Source organism: Gopherus evgoodei, chromosome 3, assembly GCF_007399415.2.
Source record: "Gopherus evgoodei ecotype Sinaloan lineage chromosome 3, rGopEvg1_v1.p, whole genome shotgun sequence".
Lineage (NCBI taxonomy): Eukaryota > Metazoa > Chordata > Testudines > Testudinidae > Gopherus > Gopherus evgoodei.
Window position 1 is genome coordinate 92,388,679 of NC_044324.1, and position 24,285 is coordinate 92,412,963.

General features: G+C 43.0%; 1 protein-coding gene across 1 annotated transcript in view; it reads right to left on the minus strand.

Annotated features, from left to right (window-relative positions):
* The window catches only part of SEC63 (SEC63 homolog, protein translocation regulator), a 111,128-nt gene that overhangs the window by 45,923 nt on the left and 40,920 nt on the right, over positions 1-24,285 (minus strand). Inside the window, exons 5-7 of the mRNA XM_030556062.1 lie at positions 21,137-21,198; positions 4,683-4,741; positions 2,450-2,500 (exon numbers count right to left, since the gene is read on the minus strand). Coding sequence (XP_030411922.1) covers positions 2,450-2,500; positions 4,683-4,741; positions 21,137-21,198 — 172 coding nt within the window. The remainder of the gene's footprint in view (positions 1-2,449; positions 2,501-4,682; positions 4,742-21,136; positions 21,199-24,285) is intronic.

Consider the following 24,285-nt stretch of genomic DNA (forward strand, 5'->3'; position numbering starts at 1 on the left):
TAAGACATTCAATAAGGATATACTGTGTCAAGGATTAATCTTTTAATTATAACTATAAAATACTATAATACATTAAAACACAACTAAATTGCTGTTCAGTTCAGGATTTATTCAGAACCAACCTCCAATATTCATATCCAAAACAAAAAAATTATATTCACCATAAAGAGTCTGAATTTGTCATCTTAACATAGTCATGATGGAACAATGTCAGATCAATTTCAGTTTTGTAAAAATCAGCTTTTACCAACTCTAAGACTAAGGTCATTCTAACATTTTTAAAAAGTTACCAAAAATATCCCCCTGAAGTGTTTATAAACCAAAGGTTGCAAGATTGTGTTAGCTCATGTCAACCAGAAGGTGAAAGGGGCTAGAAACAAACTAACTGTTTTGCATTTATTCTTCAAGAAATCTATAATCAACAGTATAAATTAGGTAAAATAATTCTGAAAATTTATTTTTATCTAATGTATTAGCATCACAGCTGAGCCTTTCTAGCCTAGGAGATTTATAGCCACCCCTCCCTTTCCTCCAAATTTGGGGGACTTCCAAATGTAAACAACAACTTCAGCTTTTATGTTTTTTAATTTCTCTAGCTCTTTTTCTTGCAGAGACGGACTTGAAAATGGAAACTTATACAAACCAGTCACTAGAGCTGAAAGCTAGTCACCTAAGCTTCCTAACAACCACAGGTTACTCTCAGTCCCTACACACACATTTACAGCACATTTTCTTCACTGTGCCCTTTACTTTGGCTTCTGCAGAACAAAGAGTTTTTAAATAAGCCAGTTATGGTCTTTGATGGGCCAAGACAGCTTTGTAATATCAGTAGAATATGAATGGTCAAAATAGATTAAGCTCAACAGTCTGATGAATTTGTACACAGATTCATAAAGGTCCCATTGAACCTTTGAACTGGTGCAAATGTTTACAATACTTTTAAACAAAAGTAGTTCAGATATGAAACATGAACACCGTTTCTAGTGTGACCAGACTTTCAAAGGGGAATAAAACAGAATGCTACTTGTTCTAAAGGAGGGGTGCTTATGTGATTTTGACAGATAGGGGAAAGAGAAAATGGTGCCCAATCCTCCCGTTTATGTTTTCTATGCATTTGCCTTCTCTTTTCTTTACCCGTACTTTCACCTATCCTCCCATCGCTTCTCTCCATACCCTTAACCCAAGTCTTCTCCCCTCCCTATAACCAATATTATCTCACTGTTTCCTTGTACACCCCCATCTATCTCCACCTATTGTATCTTGTTTTATATTTAGATTGCAAACTTGCTGGGGTGGGGACAGTCCTTTGGTCTGTGTCTGTACAGAACCTAGCACAATCAGGTCCTGGTCCTTGACTGAAGCTCCTAGGTACTACAGTAATACAAATAATCACCACATGTATTCATTCTATCACATACACTCACTTCTTTGTACCCCCCACTTGCTCACTTTCCCCCACCTCCTACATCCTGCCACAATCTAGTGCTGCTCTGTTGGGCAGATAAGGTCAGCAGAAGCATGGTCTCTCCCTAGCCCACAATCTGGTTCAGTAGCCACCTGCCATCAGTAGGGGTGGAGCTGAGCTGCCTGTAAGCTGGCCATGTGTAGTAGTACCTAGCGTCTCAAAATTCCATATAAAACTCTATGCATGGGAAAAGGAGAGTACAAAGGGAGTTTTCACAGTGAGAGTCCAAGGAAGAGAGAGAGAAAGCTTTCACATAAAACTGAAAAGTTGAAATAAAATTGTTACTACACAAAAATGAACAAAAATTAAAATTATAAGACAAAGTTATCAAGAGAAACTGAACCATCAACTTGTTCCATCCCTGGAGTGGCCTTTGTTCAAGGTTGAGGCTCACCAACAACCCTGAATTGCCTTCAAACGCCATAGATGAAAGGTATTCCCCAGTTGTGAGGAATGAGGAAAGAAGCTATGCAGCAGAATATATAGTGTTGTAAACTTTCAGGATAGTCAATGTTTTTTCTTAAATCCCAGCTCTTGGAGTCCTGAGAATCCCTACTTTCATTTAAAAAGTTTTTAGAACCTCAGAATTTCATTGAAAAGTCTGACAAAATGAATTCTGAAAAGTCAAATACCAAGAGGCAGATGAAAAGAATCCAGCAGTTTTCAAACATTTCAAGTTTCAGCTAATATTCTGAGGACCTGACTCATGACTTCTGACTGAGGCTGACAATACTGTGTATACATAAAAATACATGACAAAGGGATGGGCAAATTCTACAAACAATGAGTCATAAATTTCAACAGAATTAAGCACCATGGTATAGCATCCTTTTTCATAAAAGCTTTTCTGCAAGTGCACTTAAAATGGAAGCAAACAGTTACTAGACTGTAGACAAAGCTGTTTCAGGAATAAGACTTGAGCTCCTCATTCCCCACCATTCATAAAAACAAAGATTTTTTTCCTTTAGTTAAGGTAATACTTACCACAACAACTGGAAGAATAACCATAAATGCTAGTCCATATACCAGCAAAACCTAAAAAGAAAGATATTTGATATACACCAGTCTATTACTAACTATATTTCATCCAAGAAGTTTTGTTACATACATATGCATTAATTAGCTACATTTATTGCTGTAGGAGACATCTTGAGATTTATGATTTTGAAGGCTAAAACAGCTAAATGGATCAGAAGCAAGATCTCATTCAGAATTTTTCACCAATTAAATACAGTAAGGGTTTTGTATGAGTACATTCTTTAAAATGCCTATCTGTTGTCTTGGATGGGTTGTTTTAATTATCCAAAAGTTGTCTGCTAAGTAGTGATTTTATGGAAAGGCATCTAGTTATTCTATTCTTGAGCAAGTAGGTAAGGGTCAGCACTAACGTGTAGCAATGTAATGTAACAGAAAGGATTTTTAAACTGTGGGTGCAGAATTGCTAGGATACAGTAAGTTGTATAGAAATTAAATGCTACATCTCTATATAAAAGAACAAGAAGTTGAAATCATGTATATTTGATTCTGTGCTTGCACAGATTGCCTAGGAAGATTGCGGAATCTGCATCATTGGAGATTTCTAAGAGCAGGTTAGACAAACATCTGTCAGGGATGATCTAGATCAGCGGTTCTCAAACTTTTGTACTGGTGACTCCTTTCAGATAACAAATCTCTGATCGCCCCCCCTATAAATTAAAAACACCATTATAAATGCTGGAGGCAAAGTAGGGTTTGGGATGGAGGCTGACAGCTCATGATCCCCCATGTAATTGTCACAACTCTAAACCTATGCTCAAACATGGAGTCTGTATGGCCAATTGTCGGTCAAGGGGTCACATTGGTGCTGTGTGCAACACCGTAGTGCCATGCGCTACTCTATGGTGCGGTGTGCAACATTATAGTACCGTGTACCTATTCTCGAACCTTCTATCTGGTCAATTGTGGGTCAAGTTAGTGCCATGTGCAAAAGAGTAGGGTGTCGTGTGCAAAAAAGTAGTGTGCCGGGTGCAGATCCTGTTTACGTAGAGGGCACCAGCTCGGAACCTGGAAGGCGAAGGAGCTAGGGACCAATCAGACGCTGACACGAGTAAGAGTCTTCAAATAAAACAACGTCTCGCACCAAAAACGGCAGGACTATCCACATGTTAGCTGCAAGGCCTGATCACCCTTTCAGCCAGGGTCTCCTCCGGATTTTGCCGGCTCGTGTTGTGTCATTTCATTTTGTTTTTTGGATTATTTCCCACCAATTCGTCATGCTCTCGGTGTCTGTACTGCTGGTCAGTCACGCTTGGAGTATGGTATGTGCATTTTAATTTCTGTAAATACTCTGTTTGCTTAGCTTCTTCCTTCCCTTTTTCCCTTCCCTTACTTGGTGCAAAGTTGTGTATACAGTATATGAGAGCCAAATTGTTGTATTAATTGCTATTGTGGTTGGTTGGTGTATTTTACAATATTTGGTTAATGCATGTACAGTTTACTCAGTTTTGTGCATCTGCTTTGGATTTTAGTGAGTAGTTGATCATAAATCGTTTGGTTTCTTGTTGTTGGATGTAAATAGACTGTTTCAACTTGTGTATGGTTTTATTCTGATAGTATTTCTAGTTGATAAAATTACTCTTCCCTGGCCCAAGTTGCAACTTATCCTCGTTAATAAACAGCCACGTGGTTTGAAATTTCAATCTGTCACGTTTTGATTTTCCTCTCTCAATCAAATACTTACTCGAACCTGCATTGATCTCGGACAGTAATAACTGTGTTACCTCCTGAGGGGTCCCAACCCCCAGTTTGAGAACCCCTGGTCTAGATAATACTTAGTCCTGCCAATAGTGAAGGGGACTGAACCAGATGACCTCTTGAGGTCCCTTCCAGTCCTATGACTCTATGACTTAAGCTATTCTATGCAACAGCAAATGTACACTTATAGAAGGTATAATGACCAGGCTACCATGTCAATATCATTTCTGCATGTGTTAGCACTATACTCCCAAAAAGATTACAATTAAGCTTTTTTTATCATCACTTCTTATTCTCAAATTTGCTCCATGGAAACAGGGAAGAATGATACACTCTAAATGAGTGATGATGGGCCTGAAAGTAGAAACATCTGATATGTCAATACATACTCACATGCATAAAGTTAAGTATGGGCTTAACATATTTGCAGGATTAATGCCTAAGGCTGTGTTATGGGATATTACATAAAGTTACATTAACTCACCAAGAGAGAATTTTTCTGATCCACAATCCAAGCTGGCAAAGCAATACCAAAGCTCGTAGCTGGAAAGAATAAGAGAAAACAAACCTGTTACAAATGGCAAGGAATTTTTTTTTAAAATCAGAGGGACTTGTAAAAGAGGGTGGGTGGAGGGAGAAGGTTGTCTCCATGTCAGAATTTACCAACAAAATCCTAAAATTCAGTCAACTAAAAAGGTTTTGGAAATATGTCTACTAAAGGATGCAGAGAACTGATAAGAGTTTCTGAAGCTGTGAAAATTTCACCAAAACTATTTTGGCTCAATAACTTTGTGCAAGATGTACAAATACATTGAAAAAGAATAGGTAAATAGAAGGATTTAATAGTTTAATACAGTTGTCCGATTCATAATGCTTCCAGTGGTACAAACACCTACAGTACAGTAATACTCTGATGGGAAAAAAATGGTTAGCTAGCTTTCTATAATTGTTGTTCTGCAAGGTGTGCTGCACATGTCTATTCCACTATAGATTTGTGTGTGCTCTGTGCACAGTTGTCAGAACATTTTTCCTAAGTGATACTCATCAAGACGGTTTGAGTGCCCTCTGCCATCATGTGCAAGTATAAGAGGAGAGAGTTGTCCCCCGCTCCTCTCAGTTCCTTCTTACCGCATAGACTCCAGTAGAGAAAGGAAGGAGGGTGGATCACGAAACGGACATTTACAACACATTTCGAAGAATAGTTATGGAAAGGTAGGCAACCACTTCTTCAAGTGATTACATGTCTATTCCACTGTAGGTGATTCACTAGCAGAACAACTTGGAGGTGGGCCTGGGATCTACTTCAACAGAAACTGGAGAACAACACATCCAAAAGTGGCGTCTCTCTTGAACTGATGGGCTATAGCATAATGAGAAGCAAATGTGTGCACTGATGACCAAGATGCCACTTTGCAAATGTCCAGAATAAGTACTTTAGGCAGAAAAACTGGTGATGCTGCATGCACACTAGTTGAATGGGACAACGTCCTAACTGGTGGAGTCACATTAGCCAACTTGTAGCATAAATGACTGCACAAAGAAATCCAGGATTAAATTATCTGAAAGAAAACTAGCTGGTCCTTCAGTGCAGTTTTGTTATGGTCACAGATGGAGTGAATACCTAAACAACTTAGTACAGGTCGATGTAGAAAGCTAAAGCTCCCATCACATCTAACAAATGAATTTTCTCCTCATCTCTATGAGAGTGAGGCTTTGGAAAGAGTCGGTAAATAAATTGCCTGGTTAATGTGAAAATTAGACACCACCTTTGGCAGGAACTTAGGGCGAGAGTGGAGGTAAACTTTATCCTTATGAAAAGCTGTACAGGGAGGCTCTGATACCCAGGCTCTCAATTCACCCACTCTCCTCACCAAGGTAATCACAGTTAAAAATAACACCTCTGTAGCTAGGGAGCAGAAAAGTTAAGAGGTCCAAAATGTGGTCCCCATTAATTTTGTCGACACCAAGTTCAGATCCCATGAAGGAACAGGATCATGTACTATGGGTATAATCTGCCCAAGACCTTTAAGAAGCCTAATGGTGATGGGGCTTGGAAAAAGGGATCTACTGTCCGCTAAGGGGTAGAAAGCTGACACAGCTGTCAGATGTATTCTGATACAGGTAACTGCCAGATGTAGATGTTTTAGGTGCAAAAGGTAATCTAATATGTGACTGATGGGAGCCTGTTCCAGAGGGACATCTTTCTGTTGGGACCAGAAGTATTACTCAGAAGTACTTCCTGAACATACTAAGAGCAAGCCCTTTCTAACAGTGTTAACCATAAAGTATCTACCTGTCAAGTTGTGGGCTTGTAGGTTGGGATCGAGCAGGCGTCTATGGTCCTATGAATCATGTCTGGGTCAAACAGGAGAGAAAGTGGAGGTCTGAGTGACAAGCGTAGCAGGATCAAATACCAGTGTTGCCAAGGCCATGCAGGTGCTATGAGGTGAGCCTGGTCTTGCTTGATTTTGGACAAAACTCTGGGCAGTAATGGAATCAGATGGAAGGTATACAGGATGGAGTTCTTCCAAGACAGCAGGAACTTATCTGTCAATGAGTCTTGGCTAAGACTTCCCTGGGAACACAACTGATGGCATTTCCTATTGGCCTTTGTTACTAAAAAGGTCTACTTGAGGAGTCCCCATTAGCTGGAAGACAGATCCAGCCATGTCGGGACTCAGCGACCAATCATGGCCATCAGAGAAGGATGTGTTCAGCTGATCTGACAATCTATTCTGCACCCCTGGAAGGTAAGCGGCTCTCAGGTGAATCAAATTGGCTACGCAAAAGTTGCACAGGCATAGCTGAGGCAAAAACACTCCTCCCTGCCGCTTTACAGAAAACCGGTCGCTGTGCTGTCACATAAGACTAGCAGATTTTTTCCCCTTGATATGTGGAAGGAAGTCTGAACAGGTTAGACCAACAGCTTGCAACTCGCTGACACTTAAATGAGTTTTTAGATCTCTGAAGACCTACAAATCTCATATGTCCTGTCCCATCTCCACCCCTTCCCCACCCACCCCCGGCCCAGGGGTGATACATCTGTGACTAAAGTGAGTATTGCTTATGGGGAACAAAGAGGACTACCATACAGACTTCCTGAGGGTCCATCCACCGGTCCAGAGACAAAACTAACATTGGCAGTCAAACCACTATCTAAATGATGGCAACTTGGGGCATACACTGAACCAAGCCATCCTTGCAGCTTTCTGAGGTGCAGTTCGATGTGCTGCACTGCACAGGTACACGCTGCCATGTGTCCCAAGAATCTAAGGCAGCTGCACACTATGGTCAGAGGATGTGCCTTCAATTCTATAACTAAGCCCCATAGTGCTTTGAACCGCAATTGCAGTAAAAAAGCCTTGGCCTTCATAAAGTGTAAGACCACCCTAATAAATTCTATTCTCTGTACTGGTTTCAGGATTGATTTGTCCCAAGTTACTAGGAGCTCCAGCACACTGAATGTGCACAGGATGATGGATATACTGGAAAGCACGAGTCTGGAATCAGCCTTTGACCAGCCAATCATCCAGGTACTGGAACATGTGGACCCCTAATTTTTGATGGTGAGTCACGTACTGATTCTACAGGTTTATCTGGTGATAAGGAAGATGATGCAACAGCAATGCCTGCTCTGTGTCTTGTGGTGAGGGAGCTGCCCAAGCAACTTCTAGCTGCTTGGTACTGATTCTGGTATTTAAACACCAGAGAACATCGCTTGAGGTGCCGAAGCTCTCAGTACACACTTAAGGAAACTAACTGAGGTGGGTGAAGAGAAGTCCTAGGAGAAGAATGTGGCCCTGGGATCCACCCTTATCCATGCCACTGCCCACTACGAGGCAGCCACTACTGGGACTTCTGTGAGATCTGTGACCTCCAAATCTCTGACAGAGGTTATGCATCCCACCTAGACAGGGACACAGAAGACCACAATACCAAGTCTGACGAAGACGACTGAGTCCTCTCATAGTGGGGGAGCAGAGCCCGTTGGAACTGGAGATAGGTGGCCGGATCCCAGAGACGGTGGTACCAGGGATATCATTGCTGGCTTGTACCTCGATTGCATTGGCTTCTGAAGTACCGAGAGCTGAATGGTAATGACACTGCATGCTGCTCACAAGGCGGAGTAGGAACCAAAGAATTGATACTGATTGAATACCTTCCTGCACTGCCAGGGATGCAGGTACCGAAAGGTTAAGCAGTTCTATTGTGGCTGCATATGCCTCTGGTGTCATTAATACCAGTACTGATCCGTGACCACGGTGAGTTTGTAAGGATACTTCAGTGCTGGGCTTTGATGGACCTGGCACAGGTTCCAGAGTCAACAATCCCTCTTTAGATGAGAAGTTCTCTAGAGAGCACCTCCATTCAGAGAGTCTCTCTACAGTCCTTGCCTCTAGCTGACCACTTCTATATCCCACCCAGTCCACTAACACCACCCACCACTCACCACACTCAACCCAATAACTGAAATTAGATGAAAAAATACTGCTGCCCACAAAAGACTAGACTACTAAGCACCATAGGCAGAGAACAGGAGAGACTATGGGGGCACCAATGGCATGGCAGGGAAATGATCAAGTGAAATACCTAGATAACCCTGGCAAGTCACCCACACGCTGCACAATCAGGCGAAAGCCTCCTCAAGATCACTGCCAATCTGACCTGGGGGAAATTTCCCTCCCAGCCCAACATAGGGCAGTCAGCTAGACCCTGAGCATATGAGCAAGAACCAGCCAGCCAAGCACCTGAGACGCAGAATGCTTGGAGTGACCTCAGAGCCCTGGCCCACTCCATACAATGTCCCATCACCAGCTGTGACCATCCCTGATGTTTCAGGGGAAGAAGATTAAAAAAAGCTAAATACATTGAGGGGGAGGAGGGGAATCTCATCCTTATTCCAGCACATGGCTGGCTGAGACCCTGAAGCATGAGCTTTTAAGAACATAAGATAAACTGGAACTGAGCCCTGCTCCCTACCATCACAAGAAATCCCATCATACAACTGCACTCAAATTTGTCCAGCTCTCTTTCAAAGCTAGTTAAGTTGTTTGACCCCACAACTCCTACAGGGAAGGCTGTTCCAGAACCTTGAACTTTGTACTACTGAATTTCATCCCATTTCTGTAACTCCAGTCACATCCCTTCTTCTCAACTTTCTTTTTGCTAGACTACACAAGCCAAGCTCTTCTAGTGTCCTCTCATAAAATAAACCCTCCATTCCCCAGATCATCATGGTAGTTCTTCTCTGCACCTGTTCCCATTTAAAGTCATCTTTCTTCAACATGGGTGATGAGAATTATATACAGTATTCCAAATAATGTCTTCACCAGTCCCTTGCACAATGGTATTAATATTTCTCTATTTATACTAGAAATGCCATGCCTAATGCATCCTAGGATTTAATTTGAACCATTTTCACAGCCACATCACATTGGTGGCTCAGCCATCATGTGACTGACCCACACCCCCGATCTCTCATCTGTTGCTTCCAACTGACTCACCTCCATCTTGCAGGAGAAATTATTATCAGACCTTAAGTGCACATTTTTATCTTCTTCCTCTGAAGCATCATGGATAACTGTGACTGGAGATCGGACACTGGGAAGAATGGGCCAGGGCTCTGAAGTAACACTGAGCCTTCGCTCTCAAATGCTTGGGCTGCACCTTGCTCACATACTCAGAGCCGAACTGACTGCCATATGTAGGGTACGGAAAGAATTTTCTCCTCAGCTTGTAGCAGGACTTTTTATTATTAGACCTTAAGTGCATGACCCTGTACTTTGTACTACTGAATTCCATCCCATTTCTGTAACTCCAGCCATTAAGGTCATACAGATCTTCCTGTATAATATTCCAATCCTCTTCTGTATTGATGATGCCTCATCAGCAAATTTTATTAGCATACTCCTACTTTTTGTGCCAAAGTCATTAATAATAATATTAAATAAGCTTGGTCCCAATACAGATCCTTGAGGGACTTCACTAATAACCTCCCTCCAGTCCAATGACTCACCTTTCAGCACAATCCATTGCCTTCTACTCTTTAGTCACTTTCTTATCCACTTTACAATTCTCCTACTGATCCCCAACTTCCCTAATATAACTAATTCTTATCTGATACCATGTCAAATGCTTTACTGAAGTCCAAGTATATTAAATCTGCTGCACTTCCCTTATCTAAAAAAGATGATCAATTATTTTCTCAAAGAAGGGTGAACCTTCAGTAAACCCAAATTGCATTACATTACCTTTACCATTTATCTCAGTGAAATTAATTATTCTTTCCTTCACAATTTGTTCTAAAGCCTTGCATTCTTCTGAGGTCAGACTAGCAGGTCTATAACTACCCAGACCACTTTTTCTCCCGTTCTTAAATATAGGTATCACATTAGCTATTCACCACTCTTAAGATATTACCTCCCAATAGACAGATTACTAATCTGGTAGCAGGGATTTGTAATGAATCTCACAAACCAGTATACTGGGATGGCAATTATCAGTCCCCCTGACCTGATCATATCAAGCTCTTTATGTTTTTCCTCTACCTCAGATGTGGTAATTTCAATTTTTAGACACTCGCTTCCATCAGCGATACTGCCTTCCTGCACATATTCCATATTATCATCCTTATTAAAAGCTGAGACAAAGTATTCATTTAGTTCTTGGGCCATAGCCAGATTATATATAATCTCCTTCCCATCAACTGCATAGTGGCCCAATCTCATCCTCCCTTATTCTCTTTTTATTTATGTAACAAAAAAAACCCTCTTTATTTTTAATTTCATTGGTGATGGCTATTGCAGCTTGACTTTTAGCAATTTGCATTTTATTCCTACATTTTTTTAACCTCCACAGTGTAGCTTTCTTTGTTGATCAACCTCTTGTTCCACTCCCTATAGACTCCCTGCTTACTCCTAACAACCTTTTTGAGGTGGTTATTCATCTAGCTGTGGCTACAAGTTATTTCCTCTTACTTGGGATGCTTATTTCAGACAGGTTTTATATAGCTGATTTTAAGAAACTCCAAATCTGCTCCACATTTAAATCCTTGAGCTCTTCAGTCAAGTTGACTTCTTTAACTAATTCCCTCCATTTCCCAAAGTCTGCTGTTTTGAAATTAAAAACAAAAACAAAAACAGTTTAAGGCCTGGTTTTGATTATCCTTCTATTTAATTTAAATAATCACTCAATACAAGGTTATTTCCTAAAACTAACTTTTCAATCCTGTCCCCACTATTTACCAAAAACAAGCCTAAATTTCATCACTTCTTGTTGGTTTAGTGACAATTTGATGAAGAAAGCAGTCATCTATCACATCCAGGAATAATTGGGCCCAACCAGTACTAGTAGGATTTATTCTCCAATCTATACCTGGGAAGTTAAAGTCTCCCATTATGGCACAATCCCCAAAAATATTATTCTCTAATATTAAAGAGATCTCTATCCATATTCAAGTCTGATCCTGGGGTCTACAGCAGACCCCTAGCACTATCCTAATAGAACGTCTTTTACAATCTTTCCCCTTGAATACCTTTGGTGTTGGTAGTGACCAATAGATTGCTATGCTGGTTTTGATAGTGAGGGATGTAGCTTCTACACATTCAGCTACTTTTTTTTGCCAATGTTTTCTCAAACATCCTCACAGCTGTAAACTGGGATGCAGAGGTGATCTGCTTGAGATGATTGATTGTTATGCATGAGGGTAACCCCGCTTCCTTGCAATCACTGAGTTAGGAGATATTGCTCATCACCACTCACATAAAGTGTCTTGACCACGACATAACCCAAGATGTCTCACTCCAAGTGAGAATCATACCCCTAAATGACAAGCCACTTGCTTGCCACTAAACACATTTTACTTTCTAAGAGCATGGCTACACTTGCAGATGTAGAGCGCTTTGAGTTAAACCAACCTTCGGAGACTGCAGTAGGCAAAGCGCTGCAGTCTGTCCACACTGAGAGCTGCAAGTGCACTGGCATGGCCACATTTGCGGCACTTGCAGCATCATTGGGAGCAGTGCTTTATGGGTAGCTATCCCACAGAGCATCTCTTCCCATTCTGGTGCGTTGGCTTGCATGAAGGAGGTGGAGGTGCGGGGCATTCTGGGTCCTGTCCCAATGCCCCATAATGCATCGGTTAGCATCCCAGCAATTCCTCTGCTTCAATGCACATTTGGCATCATCTTTCAACATTTTTTGTGCTGTGCGCTCTGTCTTCCCTTTCGGTCTGCGGGAATGGAGCCCAAACTGCTGAGGAATATGCTGACAAGTCTCACCAGCACGTCATGTTTGGCAGTCAAGTTACTCCTTAAGATCCAAACTGACAGTGAGAACTCCGATGACTATATCAATTCAAGTAACGCACATGATACGAGGTTGCTTGTGGCATTCAAGGACATGCTCACCACTGTGGAATGCCATTTTGGGGCTTGGGGAAAACAAGCACTGAGTGGTGGGATCACATCGTCCTGCAAGTCTAGGATCACGAGCAGTGGCTGCAGAACTTTCGGGTGAGAAAAGCCACTTTCATGGGACTGTGTGCTGAGCTTGCCCCCACCCTACGGCGCAAGGACACGAGATTGAGAGCTGCCCTGATGGTGAAGAAGCAGGTGGCTATTGCAGTCTAGAAGCTGGCAACTCGAGACAGCTACCGATCGGTTGCTAACCAATTTGGAGTGGGAAAGTCGACTGTTGGACTCGTGTTGATGCAAGTTTGCAGGGCCATTAATCGCATCCTGCTCAAAAGAACTATGACTCTGGGCAACGTGCATGACATTGCAGCTGGCTTTGCACAAGTGGGTTTCCCTAACTGCAGAGGGGTGATAGATGGGATGCATATTCCAATTCTAGCACCAGCCCACCTAGCCTCCAAGTACATTAATCGGAAGGGGTATTTCTCTACGGTTCTCCAGGCACTTGTAGATTACTGTGGGCAATTCACTGACATTAACGCAGGCTGGCCCGGAAAGGTGCATGACACATGCCGCTTTCAGAACACTAGCCTGTTCAGGAAGCTGCAAGCCAGGACTTTTTTCCCAGACCAGAAGATCACTGTAGATGAAGTTGAAATGCCCATTGTGATCTTTGGAGACCCCATTTACCCTTTAATGCAGTGGCTCATGAAACCCTATACAGGGAGCCTTGACAGCAGCAAGGAGCAGTTCAACAACAGACTGAGCCAGCACAGAATGGAGCGTGGAGTGTATTTTTGGCCATTTAAAGGGCTGCTGGTGCTCTCTGTATGGGAAGCTGGACCTGGCCGATGACAGCATCCCCGTGGTTATATCCGCGTGCTGTACCCTCCATAACATTTGTGAAGGGAAGGGTGAAAGCTTCACTCAGGCATGGACCTTGGAGGTTCAACACCTGGAGGCTGAATTTGAACAGCCAGAGAGCAGAGCTATTAGAGGGGCCTAATGAGGGGTTGCAAGGATTAGGGATGCCTTGAGGGAGTAATTTGAGGCTGAAAGCCACCAGTAATGTCTGGTGCCCTGCATGGGAGTGAAGTGCAGTGGTTCTAATGTTAGTAGGAATCTGTATTTGCTACTCTGACTTGCAGTGCCTGTTGCTTTCCTGGGCTAAGGTATCTTTTACTTTATGCAATAATAAAGAATTTTTTCAAAGCCAAAAAATCTATTTATTGAAAAGAAAATTCATTTATTGAAAAAAAATACAATTGCCTTGGAAACAGAAAGGGCAAAGAGGTGAGGTGGGGAATGGTACAATCACAGATTTCCATATGTCCTGTTATCATACTCAGCCTTCTGGTCTGGAGCGCTGCGCAATGAGTGCTACACTTCAGGATGGCTATACTGCATGGTGATGGGGGTTGAGTGCAGCGGGTAAGGGTTGTAATTTTCAGGGCTGGATGGTGAAGCTACAGGTGTTGGAGGCAGCTGGTGGCGATAAGGATTCAGATGTTGGGGAAAGTGGGTTGGAGGTGATATGGGGGCACAAGGAAAAGAGTTTTGGGACAAGGGCTGCGGCGGGGGAGCAGGCGCGGTAGCTCTGCCTGCATAGCTATGAGCGCCTGGATCAAGTACACTTGGAGCTCCATGATGCTTATCAGCCAATCCATACTTTGCTGCTGAAGCTCCGCACTTTTGTGCTGAAAATCCACATTGATCCACATTCTGCTGGCAGATCCTCCTTTTACTCTCCCTCCACTCCTGCACCTTTAGATTCTAATTAAGTGACTGCTGCATTACTTCATGCAGCATGTCTTCTTTGCTTCTACGTGGCCTCTTCCTGAGTCTTTGCAGCCTCTCGGACGGTGATAACATGGATGGCTGATATCTCAAGGTTGTATCTGTAAAGGCACACACCAGACAGAGCAATGATTCCCCCATACTTAAGGAGGGCAAACAGTCTACAAAATAGCATAATTTGCCTGTCCCCAAGCGAGCGCACATAACTCACGGGAGCCCCAAAATGGTGAGTAAGCAGTAGGGATCCAGAGGAAATCCAGAGGGAATGACTGTTTCATGGCTGTACTGTCCTCTGGGTTTCTGTGCTGTGGGAAGAGCCAACAGCTTCAGGGAGCCCCTATACTGAACACTGTCCCCACATTTTCCACAGGAGTTTGTCCTGGAAGTTCTCTCGCTGCTGAGGGTGGCCTGGGAAGCAAGTGAGGGTCTTCTACTACAATGTGGCTTCCGCCCTGGCTCATATGCAGCTTGCCTGTGTGCAGCAATGGTCCCCCCCCATCCCTCATGGCACAGTGGCACGGACATGTTAGCCTGACTGGGACAAGGACCACAGTGGTTCTCCCAAGAAACCTGCGCAAGCGCATTGCCCAAGTTCTGTCTGAGACCTTTGAAGAGGAGATCACTGAGGCAGATTACTGCAATGTGAGAGAGCACATCAATGCCCTCTTCCACATCTAGGCATGCATGCAGCCCTAACCCTCCTCGCCCCCAGAGCCCGCACTGAATAATTTCTTCCCTAAAATAAAAGCCACTTACCAGGCATCCTTTCTGGTGTTTGTGCTTTCTCAAGCACCAACCACGACAACTGGCTACCTTCCTCCTAGCTTGAGAACAGCTCCTGGTTCCATGGATCTAGGGATTCCAAGGTGTCTTCCTCCGCCTCAGCACCCTCACTGCCGCTTTGCTGCTCCTCCTCCTGCCTTGTTGAACTGGGCTCTGAAGTGCCCATGGTGGGACTCGGAGTGGAGGTGAGGTCGCCCCCACGTATCGCGTCCAGCTCTTTGTAGAAATGGGAGGTTGCAGGGGCAGCACTGAAATGGCAGTTTGCCTCACAGGCTTTGCAGTAGGCATTCTGCAGCTTCTTCACTTTAACCCTGCATTGCAGTGCATTCCGGTCATGGCCCCTTGTGACGTTGCACTCTATATGATTTTATGAAAGTATGCTGATGAGTGTGAATATAATGTAACTAAAATATGCTTCATGCAAAAGGTCTCTTGTAAGGTATCGTTACAAAACTTATAATCTACTGAGCGTGGTCATCCTATTTGTATAAATATATCACTCTTGTATCTGAAACTAGAAATATGAAATATAGCTCTGAGGGCCTATGGTAATTACGCAAAGTGTGGGCCATTAATGGTGGTTTGGAATCTCGATGGCTCCCATCAGCCAGGACAATTGACTGTGGATGGCTCTATTTGCCGGCAGGCCTGCCTGTGAGTCAGGCTGGGAGGAATGAAGTCTTGGGGTCTTATACTGACATGTGATCATGTCACCTGAACTGGACTCATCTTTAACATGGTGTTTTTCCATTGAGAAGGAGGGGTGGGAACCCAGAGGGACAAAGTATTCCTGCCTTATGCAAAAGCTATAGAAGTGGGTGGAACAGAACAAAGGAGAGACAGCCATCATGAGAAATCCCCTAGCTACCACCTGAGCTGGAACAAGGGTTGTACCAGAGGAAGTGATTGTGCCCAGACTAGGTAGGTTTCCAGTCTGTGAAAAACATACTGAAACATTGCTGAGGGTGAGATTTTATCTGTATTCAATTTTATTACTGTACTAGGCTTAGACTTGCATATTCTATTTTATTTTGCTTGGTAATTCACTTTGTTCAGTCTGATACTACTTGGAACCACTTAAATCCTACTTTCTGTATTTAATAAAATGACTTTCTACTTATTAATTAACCCAGAGTATGTATTAATGCCTGGGGAGCAAAAACAGCTGTGCATCTCTCTCTGTGTTCCAGAAGGCAAACAATTTATGAGTTTACCCTATATAAGCTTTATACAGGATAAAACAGATTTATTTGGGGTTTAGACCTCATTGGGAGTTGGGCATCCGAGTGATAAACACAAGAACACTTCTTAAACTGCTTTCAGTTAAGTCTGCAGCTTTTGGGCACATGGTTCAGACCCTGGGTCTGTGTTGGAGCAGACTGGTGTGTCTGGGTCAACAAGACAGGCTGCTGGAGTCCCAAACTGGCAGGGAAAGCAGTGGCAGAAGTAGTCTTGGCACATCAGTTGGCAGCCCCAAGGGGGTTTCTGTGATCCAACCTGTCACACGCTTTTCCATCATATCCCTTGATATCTACCCGAAGGTACTGTAATTCCTACAGCTGGAGTGCAGCTGGGACTGGACAGCTTCCTCTCCCAAAACACTGAAGAGGTCCAGCACCTCATCGTTGCTCCATATTGGAGATTGCCTGGTGCATGGAGGCATGGTCACCTGGAAAGATTTGCTGAGAGCACTCCACACCTGGCTGAGAAAACAGGAAAGATCATTTCAAAATTCCCAGAGAATTCAAAGGGCAAGTCTGATGGCTGGTCACCTGAGGGTAGGGCAGTAGAGTTCAAACTGATGACCAAAATGGCTAGAACAGGCATTGTGGGACACTTCTGGAGGCCTATCAGAGCACATTAATAGACCAGGGCGTCCACATTGGCACTGCGGCACTCCAGGAGAGGTACATCAAACGCTATTCCACTTGCCGAGGTAGAGTACCAGGAGCGCTCTAGCCGCGGAGTCAGAGCGCTCTACATGCCTTGCCAGTGTGGATGAACCATGAGTTACAGCGCACTGGACTGCTTTAATGCACTCTAACTCACAAGTGTAGCCATGCCCTAAGTATAGGAAAATCTTTTGGTGTGAATGGCTATAATTGAGAATGAAATTTATGTGTAGCATTTCCTCACTTGGCTGGCTTACAATGAAGATGCTTTGATTTTTTGGCATCTGAAATCTCTGGAGTTTGCCAGTTACTTTGCAGGATGTAATGGGTTCTCTTTTTCTTTCAAATGCTCATACTCTTGGTCAAACCTTCCCATGGTGGAGAAAGGCTTCGGATAGGTTCAAGGGCCAGTCACGAATGTGCAGCTCAAAGCCTCGTGCACTAGCAAAGCAATTATTGGCTGTTTGTGGCAGCAGGGCATATCTCACCCTTTGAGGATCCTGAAAAGCTGCCTATAACATCTCTTGGACTCAATGCTTACAAGGCTTCTTTGCTGTCACTGTGGGGGGCAAAGGGGCCTGCTCAACAGGTGCTGTACTGGAAAAACAAACAGTGAGTTTCTAACTGTCTCAAGTGATTCCTTGGCTCAGGAGAGGAGCTAGAAGCTGAAATTAATTTCCTATTGCACAAAAAGGAATACAAAATGTTTTACAACAAAGTGGTCAGGAGAAACTGACCCACCAGTCTGTTTAGCCACCAGAGGCAGTAATTGAGCTGTCCTGAGTTGAAGGGCAGGACTTACTCCTTAAGTCTCCAGCAACAACATTGCATTCCACATGTGGGAAACATTACACTTAGCCATGACTGAGGGGAGAAGCTGTGCAGTAGGAAAAAAAAAAATCCAACAAGGTTTGTTAGTTCTCACCTGTAACTTTGCATTTAACCAAAATTAGAAATTTTCATTTAAATGTTTCCAAACCAGCCGCAACTCACATCATGTAGACATTCATTATAATATTGGCTTTCAAACTACAGTGTATCGACCACAAGTGGTCTGTGGCAATCTGGCTGGTCACATGGTGCTAGCCCTACCTTTTTTTTAAGCTACCAAACAACATTAGATCCTCATCAGTCCCGCACCATCAGATACATACGACAGAAGTCAAATAGTGTCAATCACCACTCTGCTGGGCTTAATCATACCACTTCAGCCGTTATTGTGCTATGGAGTGTGCCTCTGGTCAGCATCTCCATCTCTTGCTGGGTTGCCAATGAAATGCTAGTTTAGGTAGCTTATCAGGCATTCTTAAAAGATATCCCAGATATGTCTCTCTCTTCTTTTCTACTTGCATTGTTGTATGTAGTTGTGCCCATTCTAGGAACTGTTCATTGCTTATTCTATAAGTTCATTTTACCTTTGAACACTCTACACGGACACCTGCACTGAAAGCTGTTCAATTTGTCCTAGTTAGATTCATTTTTCCCTAGGACTCTGTCCCATATACAAGGATGCTTAGGATGTTGCTTCTAAAGATCTTAAGTTGGGTCTTTTTGCTAATCACACTGGAGTGCCATACTGTTTTTAGATGTTGAGATACTGTACTTTCTTTATCTATTCTGGACTTTATATCAAACATGCACTATGGTGAATGACATCACCCAGATAAATAAATTTATTAACAGCTTCTCACAGCTTCACCTTCCAAGTAGGTAAAATCATCAGCAGGTAAATGAATGTTCCTAACTTCAATTTTTATTTCCTGATAAGACCTTTTGTTTGGCAGAATTTGAGAGAACATCTGTCTTTCACTGCATATCTGCAACTGATTTATTTATCAGACAGATGTCTTCTGCAAAGTCTAAGTCTCCAAACTCATGATCTATCCACACAATGCCCATTTCCATACCTTCACAAAATAAAATCAGTAGCGACTTGTAACAGGATGGCTGGCCTGAAACTGAGCTCAGCTCTCCTATTCCTGCTCAGGTGCTCCCTGTTTGAGCTAATTAAGAGTGCGGAGCAGCATCTGGGAAACTATAAAGAAACATAAGAGTGAGTTAAAAGGGTCAAAACAGACTGATTTGGTCAGGAAGTGAGATTCCTGGGAGAGGGCTGAAAGCACAAGAACAACAAAGGATTTTCTGTCTGAGAGAACCAGGGTCAGAGGGCTGAAGGCAAGAAGGAGCCACAGAGGAAGATGCCTGCTGCCTCTAAAGTGGAGCAGAGGGCTGAAGGGAGAGAGTAGCCGAGGGGCTTACCCATTAGCATCTCATTGCCATGAAGCTTGGTCCCAGAGGAAGGGCGGTGAGCTCCCACTGGGAAGAGCATGGTTGTGCCCCAGAAGGAAGGCCTAGGTTGGCTGTCCTGGTGGAAGGACAGATGACAACTGAAAGAGTCCAGGCCTGGTGTAAGACACCAGGATGGTGAAAACAGAGCCAGGTTTTTAAAGATTGTGTGCATGTAGTTGATGTGGATTATGTTGTGGGACTTTTAAAGTGTGGCTTGGTTAATAAACCGTGATGTACCTGAGGACAGGTTGTATTGAATTTACTGTGAATTCAAGAGGGAAACAGAGGTGAGGGGCCACTCACTGGGCTTCAGTCTTTGGTACCAATGCCTTGTGATCTACTAGAGTCATTTTGGAGGTGGCTTGATGCCTTCTTCTCTAGTGAGAGGAATCTTTGATGGCATCTGCAGCCAATCACCCAGGTAACTGCAATGCCCATGTTAAATTAGACCTGCTCTGGGCTTCCCTGGCAGTCACATTCCAGACTGTACAAAGTATTTGGAAACATGGAAAGTGTGGCATGTTAGGTTTTGGAAGCACACTATACATGATGGAAAGTCATTACTGTTGGAGCCTGGTGTGATGGGGTATACAAACCCCACGCTAGGCCTTAAGGGGTTAAAAGGAAATACTCGGCCCAGGTAGCCCCAACCCTCCAGAGCTTCTGACCATGCTCGAAGACTGGAGGAACAGGTTAAAAAAAATGCACAGAAGCCTAGGCAAAGGGTGGTGGATAGGCTGGGAGAGCAGTATCTGTGCACTAACTACAAGGTCGCCCAGTCCTCTGAGCCCCCATCACACCTGGAAAGAGAGTTGCAACACTCTCACCTTTTGTGGGATAAGGTAAAGTTTGGGCATTCTTTTTATTCACCTATCTCCACTGTAACAATATACTGTACTTACAAGTTATTGTTAGTGTGGGAAATCTTAACTGAGAGTTTCCTGACATTTTCCTATTTCTATTGCACTTTAAATCGGTATTAAAAGGTTTGTGTTCTGGAAGTTATATCTTAATACTCTGAATGCTACAATACAAAAAGTGTGACCAGTTCTAATATTACTTTGAGCACCTTATGGAGGGCTTGTTTGTCACTTTTACTCGTGTTATGAAGTAGCACCTTAATGTAAACGTGGCATAATCTGACCCTTAAGTATTAAGAAGGGAAGACATCTGACTCCCACTGACATCAATGGGAGTTCTAACACAAAGTGCTGGCAGTATAGAACCATAACAGTGTACAGGCATGAATTTTTGGAATAACATTGTCCAACTTCATGAAAGACCTCTGTTCATACATTTAAAGATTACAGGTTATAATGAAGTAAACAGCTTTCTGTAATTTCTCTTTAGCAGATCTTCATGTTATAAAGAAACATTAGAAAACAGGTTACTAGCACTGAAAGTGTTTTTGAAATGTTTATAAGACAACTAAAAAGAAGAAGATTACTTTTTTTTGTTTGCAACTCACGCCCTCTATCCTGTTAATTACTGGTAATTCTCTCTGGATACTTACTGAAATTGGCAGACTGTCTAAAACAAAGTTCTAACAACAATTCTAAATTAGCAAAGCCTTTCTGGGTTTCCCATCTATCACAGAACCCTTATTTCTAAAATTTTACATTTTGAGAACCGACAAGTTTCTTCAGCTAAATTAAAAAAATTATTTTACATACACTGAGAAATGAGTCTGACTCAACTATGCTGAGATACTACACAGGTTGTGGCTCAACAACTACAGTAAAAATATCACTTATAATTATTACCTTGTGGCCCATCTGGGTTGCCAAATTCTTCCCAATTCTTTCGAGATTCTTCATCAGTTAAACTAATTTTAAAGAAAAGTTAGCAAGTTAGTAGAATGTACAGTAAGTTTCTCTGCATCATTAATAATACAGATTTAAACAAAAAAAAAAAAAGAGGTATGAAGCCCCATTAAATACATTTGAGATCTGGTTTGGTTTGATGGCCTAAAAGTAGCAGAATGTGTAACAAAGGAGAAGACAGGAATCTGAATTCTACGCTTAATCTTCAGCTCCTCACACCTGGAAAGGCACAGAATTCTGTAGTAATGTTTTCAGTTAATTAGGAGAGGGGAAAGTATAAGCTTTAAAAGCTATACATCAATACATGCTGGCCAAAATAAAAGTAAGTTCAACGTTCAAAGCCAGGGAAGATTCATAACAACGCAAAAGTAGGTATTGGTGATATTACATGTACTTTAAAACAAAAGCCTTTTGAAGAAACTAGCCTAGGTAAATTAATGCAAAATGTGACATTTTATACCAAGAGCACACAGTCTGCTGCTTAAATTTCCAGGAAGAGCTTAAGTGTTAGTTTAATTTATTAAATTAGATGAGGGACTTGGCTACCTAAGAGGAGGTATCCAAGAGATACTATCTCAACTGGGAACAGCAGAGGCACTCAAAAAAACAGACCACACTTTGATTGGACAAGATTTAAGTACCAAGACACTGGAGGCTCTCTCTGATGGTAGGGAAACATTCATTATCCTCTTAAGGAACCTGAACACCATAGGTTGAGAGAAGAGGTTTGTTCTTAAAAACACAGTGAGCAGATATTGCCAAATGAACCTTAAAAGGAGGCTAAGGCTGAACCTTGAGACCTAAGGGGTAACAGATACTCTAGAACTACAGGACTTCCAGTTGAGACAGTCTTTACTAGAGCTCCGAATGTTAAATCATTTCCGTTTCTGTTTACAAGTAGAGCTAATCCAGAAAAGGGTTCTTTTCTGCAAAAAAGTTTGATGAAAATGAAACCTTTTAATTGATTTTCCACATAACATTTCAATTTTTTACTGAACACTCAAATACTTCAGCCAAAAGTGTGAGCTGTAGTATGCTCCTCTTGTTTCCCATCCTCTTCTATTGGTTGGGACCCCAACTGGACTAGGCGTCCCACAGCGGACTACAGCCAGAGATTCCCTCATAAGACACTGTTGCACTATGGGAGATGTAGTCCAGATGGAGATCCTAGCCCCTAGAGGAGAATGGATACATGAGGAGCAAATTACAACTCCCAGTTTTGGCTGAAGTATTTGTTTTCAGCTGAAATATTCTGACAAAAATATCAACATTTTCAAATGAAAAACAAACACTTTTCACGAAAAAAATGTGTTAAGTAAAAAACTGTTTGAATGGAAATGTTTTGACCAACCCTATTCGTAATACCTCAAGGAAGAACTCTTTCTAAAATGTAAAATAATGGCCTGAATCCTCTATGTATAGAAGCAGTCCATGCTAATTAGTAAACTAATCTCCTCCACGCTACTTGAGGGAGAGTCTCTGAATTTGGATGTAGGACCTTCCCTTTCTGCTGAGATAGGTGGTCTGGAAACAGAGGTATCAGTAATGACTGTTCCCTCGCCATCTGCAGAAGATGTCCCTGTGCAGGCACAGCCACACTGGTGCTATCAAGTTGCTGGCTCTGTCTAACCTCATCTTCCTTATAACCCTGGGTATCAAGGTGATGGGAGAGAAGACATACAAGGGGTCTGCTCCACACCAGCAGGAATTTCTCATGAGACTCTTATCTGTGTGCACAGAACTGAGAGTGACTTCTGTGTGCCTTCAGAATCCAGCTCTGAAGCAGGAAGTACAGCTCTGAAGGCAGTGCAGCCATGGTGCTTCCTGCAGCCCGGGGAGGTACTTGGAGGAGGGTCTGATCTCCTTACCTTCTGCTACAAGAGCGGCCGGGGAGTAGAAGACAAAGTCCTGTCCCCTCCCAGCCTGGCTGGGACTAGCAGCTAGGAACCCCAGGGTGGGGCACTCCCAGCAGCATGGGGAAGATCAGATCCACCTCCATCTCCGGGAACATCCTCCATCTGCAAGAATCTCCATGGCTGCTGCCTTCAGAGTCCAGCTCTAAAGACAGTGCAACCACAGAGCTTCCTGCAGCTGGAGAGGTACCTGGAGGTGGGGCTGATCTCCCGCCAAGAGCAGCCGTGCTGAGGAAGAGAAAGTCCCATCCCTCTCCAGCCTGGCAGACTAGCAGATGGAGCCCGGCAAATAGTAGGAGCCACTGGCTGGGTTGCCCCATTCCTGCCCCTCCTGCTCCCTTCAAATAGCTAGATTTCATGGGGGAGGTCTAATTTCACAGCTGTGAATTTGGCAGGGCCATACTAATGATCAAAAGATGCAACAGAGTTCAAGAAATCTCTCAGGCCTAGGAGTCTTAGGAACTGTGTGGTTTGTACTGCATGTTTGAGGATTATCAAGGAGTCTTATTTTTAGGAATCTCGTCTGAGAGAAAGGCCCTGACTTGAGTCTAGGATTGCTCCAGTGAAGGTGATACTCCGTGCAGATTGGACAGATGATTTTCTCTCAGCTGCTTAGCAGAGACTGCAAGAAGTTGCACATATAAGGTCAGCAGGATCTCTCTTCTGTGATAAAAGTGGCCGTTAGGAGCCAGTTGCACATGTACAAGTAACTGAACATGCCCTAGCATCTGAGATATGTAGCTACTAATGAGAGAGGCTTTGTGAAGGACTCTCAGTGCTGCAGATAATCCTAATGGAAGACTCTGAAATGGTAATGGACCTGTGCCCACATGGAACCTGAGAAACTTGAAGTGTGTGCATTTGACTGTCACAGGAAAGTAGTAGAATTCCTTTAAGAGCCACCTACCAATCCCCCTGAAAAAGTAAGGAATGATGTCTTCTGGCATGAGTATCCTGAACTTGAATGTTTTGATCAATTTCTTGACATTTCCCACTATGGCTCTCTTCTGTAGGAGGGGACTCACTTCCTTTTAGCAGGACTTTCTTATAAAAGATAGGTTCCGCAAGAGAGAGAGAGAGAGAGAGAGGGGAGGGGAGGGGGATGAAAGCAATGTGGTTTGGTGCAGAATTGAATGGAGTAACCATCGTGGATTGTGTCTGGTACGCAACAATCTA